We start from the raw sequence: 5,549 nt of genomic DNA on the forward strand, positions 1-5,549 counted from the left end.
ATCTTTGCATAACTTGACTGTTGTGGTATAAATCAACACACATTGATGTATTATGAACATCTAAGAGCATGAACTTTACTTGAGTTTTCATTCAGTGATGTAGGTATATTTTTTCCGGAAAGGTGGAAAGTAACAGTAATGCTGTAAAGAAAATAGTTACTAATATGAAGAAAAGTTGAGACTTTAAGCATATGAGTAATGGATGTGGCAGAGGGGTTTGGTAGAGTGGAATGGGTAGCTGGACATGGTGGTTTATCAAACTGACAAGTGAGTCATCTCTAAAATATCAGGAAGTAAGTGATTAAAAAATCCCTTTAGTCTCTAGACAGTGTTTTACTTACCCTAGTTCTAATATTTATAGCTTTTCATAAATGTAAAATTAAAATTCATGATTTAGAGACACTTTCTGCTTTGTCCAACACCATATCACTTACTTAAAACAGCGGCTNCCAGTTCCAGGTTGAGCTGTTGTTCAGCATCTTAGCTGTGGAGGGCAGTGTCACTGGTCCTCATATGTGGGATCTGAACCGGGGACCTCTGGCGTCCCAAGCCAGTTCTTAACCATCGCGCCACTCGGCCGGCCCATGAAATTATTTCTGACATGAATTATTGGTTGATTCTTTAGAATCAACATATGCAATTTAGAGTTGACCGTAGATGTTTACTGATGTGAAATCATTTCATTTTACTGAGATAGAAGAACAGGCTTGATAGTTATATCTCCATAGGAAATATACTAAGGATGGTGGTTGATCAAAGGGTTCTCATTTGCAGCAAAACGATTTTCTACCATGGTAACAAGTAAAAATTCAGACATGCCATTCTTTAGCAAAAGGGATTTCTTGCTCACTTAGTTAAGGCATTGCATTTTCTGAGTATATGCTGCTGAGGAGAAAGTAATAATATGGGATCCTCAGTTATAGGGGTCCTTTCACCACCATAATTTTTGTAAAGCTCATCTCTGAAAAATGACTCTTCAAAAATGATTCAAGCAGTGTTAGAAGACTTGTATTAATTCTAAGTTAAATGTTAAGTTTAGGTTTATTGAAGAAGTTCTACATAATCTTACACATTGGTTGTAACAACCATGAAGAGCCAGTTACAATTGAACAAAAAATTCTTCCCTATGTACTAGATTAAGCTTAATATCCAGCCATTAGGCTGTTATGCATCTTTTAACCTTCTTTAAAGAAAAACACCTTAATTCTTTATAAGTTTCAAAGAGTGAAGTCAGGAGACTTCGGTTCTAGGACAAATTCATTGTGTATCTTAGACATGTCATTGAAAATCTCTGGGATTTAGTTGTCCTGTTTTAAAAATGAGTTCACTGGATCCAAATCTCTCCAAAAAGTTCCCGCTACTCTGAGTATGATTTGTACCTTTATGTGAAAGAAATGTCCCGAACCAGGTTTCACTGGGGTTGCAGGAAGCGAGGAAAGAGGCGGGTAAGAAGACTCGCTCTGGAGAATATGGGGAATAGGACCCTCAATAGGAAAGAATAGATTAGCTTGGAAGATTCAGGGAAAAGACTTAACAGTTATAACACTAAGTTGTATAACACGTACAACAAGGGTTATCCTTGCTAATATTGTTCATGTAACTTTTCTAAGTATTTATGCTGACCTCACAGGATCCTTCCATTTTTCCTGAAGATACAACCAATTGGATACTGTCGAATAGATTTTTACTAATAGGAGCATCTTATTGTCAATAAAATGCTACAAATTGGTTAGTTCTGCTAATATATTTAACTTTCATTATTCTATCTATCTCCTTCATAATGGGAAGATACTATAGCAAATTTTAGAACAAATAAAAGTGCAGATTTTTCTTTTATTTGCACATTTTCTTGAAACATAAAATTATTAAAAGAATAAAATCTACATGAATTGTCCTCCTTAGTAAACCACTTGGTTAATTAAGGGCCATTTATGAAAGTGGCCAGAGGCAGGTGAAAAGATCTGGAAATAGCTAGCCTGAATTTTGAGTACTGTGACTAACTCTTATAGCATCAAAAAAAAGATTCTCAAAAGAATCTTCTTGAGTTAAGGGATATTGTCACAATTTCTTGGCTCACTTAGGTATTTTTGCTACCTCATTGAGTCTAAAGATGAAATTTTTGAGAATCATAATAAAACAAATAAGATAAAGTTATAAAATTAAAATACAGATGTGTCAACAAGACAATGAATAATAATGCCTTAGATTTTATAAATAAAAGAATAGCTCTTAACATTGATGACCAATTTTGGAGGAAATAAAGGAAAAATATCTTGACCAATAATAAGAAAGTCTCACTTCTTATCATTTATCATTTTATTGGGCATGTTTAATTACCATGCAGAAGTTAAAACTGTGCGAGCCACCACAATTAATGTTCCTTTGATAAGTCATTGAAATACGTCCAAGTGATCTCTTAATTGTACTCCTTGACCACCAGAATTTCCAGGTTTTACCTGAAAGATGTCAACCACCTTCTTTGTCTTAAGTACCCTAGCTTAAGAACAGCCACATTAAATAAACTGAGATCATGGGGTGGGGTACCCTTATTTAGGTAATAAGTCCTTTCAAATATGTTTAGAATTGTAGGTACTTTCTTTGGAGTAAATCAAGAGATGCTTTAAAGAAGACTGCAAAGGCAATAGAAATTTGCTGTTAAGAAAAATGGAACACAGGCAAATATTGCATAATGCAAAGTACTAGAATTTATTTGTAAAATAAAACATTTTCCAAAATCCATTAATAATCAAAGACTGAAAATAGTTTGAACATAGAGTCACCTTCCTATTTATCTAACTTAAAATGCAATTAGAATGAGAATTGTTTGTTCCTTGATTCTAATGTCTGCTGGTTTATATAAACTCATATTTTATCCATTGGATTCACATATGCATAATTTCCATAAGAAATATTAATGGACTTCCAGTGGTGCTTTTTATCAGTAAAAACATACTGATAAAGGGAAATCATACATATATATGTACATATCTATATTTATATGTAGATATAAAATAACCACATGAAAATTGAATGTAATCATTGATGGTAACTACAATTTAGGTTTGTATGTTAGACAGAAAACACTATTCTTTATAACTAACAAAAACTGTTGCAACTTTATCTGAAAATGAAATTCTTTGATTCAATATCTCTTTTCCTGTGGACTTCTAAGTTCTTCAAAGGTGATAATGAAATCGTGCACATTCCATAGCGTTCATGGTGATCACGAGTGTCCTTTTGGTCCATGACATTAAACTTGTGCTCTTATCAATGAAATCTGTTATATCATCTCCCTAGAACTTACAACTTGTCTAATCAGTCTTCTCATTGCCACTTTCATATCTCTGTTTCTTAAAGTATAGATGGCAGGGTTTAAGACAGGAGTGACAACAAAGTCCACAATGGAAAAAAAATTATCCAGTGACTTGGTAGGGAAAGGCCACACATAGAGAAACATGCATGGAGCAAAAAACAAAACCACTACAGTGATGTGAGCTGACAAAGTGAAGAAGGCTTTGGACAAATCCTCTGAAGAATGTTTTTTGACAGTGACCAGAATAAAGATGTATGATGCAATTAAGAAAAAGAAGGTGCCCATAGATATGAAGCCACTGTTGGCAGTGACCACAAATTCTAGTTTATATGTGTCCATGCATGCTAGTTTAATAACCCTAGGAAAATCACAATAAAAGCTCCCTACATTATTAGGGCCACAGAAAGGTAAATTTATGACAAAAACAAATTGAGACACAGCATGAATCACCCCAATGATCCAAGCAACCACTACCAAAAGCATACACACTTTGGGATTCATAATAGTGAGATAGTGGAGAGGCTTGCAGATTGCAGTGTACCTGTCATATGCCATGGCTATGAGCAGCACCATTTCAGTCCCTCCCATGACATGAATAAAGAATATTTGTATCATGCAGTTGTGGAAGGAAATGATTTTACAGTCACTGAAAAGATCAAATACCATCCTAGGAACTGTGGTGGATGAAAGGCCGAGGTCAATGAGTGATAGGTTAGCCAGCAGGATATACATGGGGAAGTGCAAGTGAGAATCAAAAATTATTGTGAACACAATGAAGAGGTTTCCCAGGATAATTCCCACATAGAATAAAGAGAAGAAAAGAAAAAGAAAAAACTGCATTTCCAAGGAATGTGCAAGTCCCAGTAACACAAATTCAGTTACCACAGAGCCATTTACTTGGTCCATTGTATCATAAAGGGAAGACTCTGAAGTGACCTGAAAGAAAAGAAAGAAGGAATCAACTTTGAGGTCCTGAAAATAATGTAGTAAATGTTGATAATTTATAATTGGTTATTAAGAAATATTTTATTTAATTGATAGTAAACTATTTACAAAATAATGGGAAAATAATAAAGGGTATAAAAAAATTACCATAGTATGACCAAAGCTGCACTCAGAGGCAATCTTGTAAATTCTCTCATTTATTCAAATATGTGAACGAATCAGGCAACTTAAGAAGTTAGAAAAACAACACAAAAAACAAACTCAGAATTCAGGTGAAAGAAAATAATAAATATTAAAACCAAAAACAAATAAATACTGAATCCCAGAAAATTGGGAGAATGTATATCAGCACATAAAAATGATTTAAAAAAAATAAAAAACAGACAATCTTTTCAAAATACAATCAAGAATATAAGATTAAATAACAATTAGAAATGAGTATAAAATGCATAATAACTGTGAAAACACCTTTGAAGTCTGGTTACTATATGTGCTTAAAAACAATCTACCCCAAACCAACACATAAATCATACTTGAATTTGAAATGCTTTAAGAGACTAATGATATCTTTATAATATTAAAAAAAAACTTCAAACTATTCAATAAAACCTCCAAGACCTAATAGATACATGGACAAATTATATAAAGAGAGAATTCAGAAATGTAATCTGTGTGTGTGTGTGTGTGTGTGTGTGTGTATTTCTTCCTTAGAAATCTAAGAAATAAGATATAATATAATACTATAATTTTCCTATTAAATTGGAAAATAGTATTACAATTATTATTATCAAAGCTGGCAAAGTCTCAGCAAACTAGGCACCATCATACATTGCTGGAGGAAATATAGACTGATTGAAATATTTTTTAAAAATTTGAAATCATTTATCAGGAATCTTGAATCAATACCATTTAGCTCAATAATACTCCTTATGAAATTCTATTTGTATAGAAAAAGTTTTTGGCACAAAAATGTTCGTCATACTTTGTAGTGGTAAAACTTTGAGCAATTTAAATGCCAAACATTAGGTTTAAGTCTATTATAATATATGTGCATGAGGGAATGTAATACAGCTATTAAAATAAGCATTAATAGAAGAATTTATAATAGCATTAGGAAGGTTTTTCTTTATAATATTAAGTGCAATAAAAGTTAATGAATTGCAGTGTCCAAAATTTTAAATAACAGTAGTTAAGTTTGATATTTAAAATAAAAACATCTTTTATATTTCAGAGCATTTAAAAAAAAATCCCCGTTTAGATTTTGAAATATCTTTTGGTACACATATCATAG

The 5,549-nt window shown here is 32.5% G+C and overlaps 1 protein-coding gene across 1 annotated transcript; it reads right to left on the minus strand.

Annotated features, from left to right (window-relative positions):
* Window positions 1–3,280: 3,280 nt before the first annotated feature.
* LOC109373431 (olfactory receptor 4F6-like) lies at window positions 3,281–4,219 on the minus strand. The gene has a single exon (XM_019627214.1). The coding sequence runs from the start codon at window positions 4,217–4,219 to the stop codon at window positions 3,281–3,283; it is 939 nt and encodes a 312-aa protein (XP_019482759.1).
* Between the last annotated feature and the right edge of the window lie 1,330 nt (window positions 4,220–5,549).

The sequence above is a fragment of the Hipposideros armiger genome, unplaced genomic scaffold (genome assembly GCF_001890085.2).
Source record: "Hipposideros armiger isolate ML-2016 unplaced genomic scaffold, ASM189008v1 scaffold_724, whole genome shotgun sequence".
NCBI lineage: Eukaryota > Metazoa > Chordata > Mammalia > Chiroptera > Hipposideridae > Hipposideros > Hipposideros armiger.

Coding starts and splice junctions, on each gene's coding strand:
- LOC109373431 (XM_019627214.1), bottom strand. CDS start 4,219: ATGGACCAAGTAAATGGCTCTGTGGTAACTGAATTTGTGTTACTGGGA.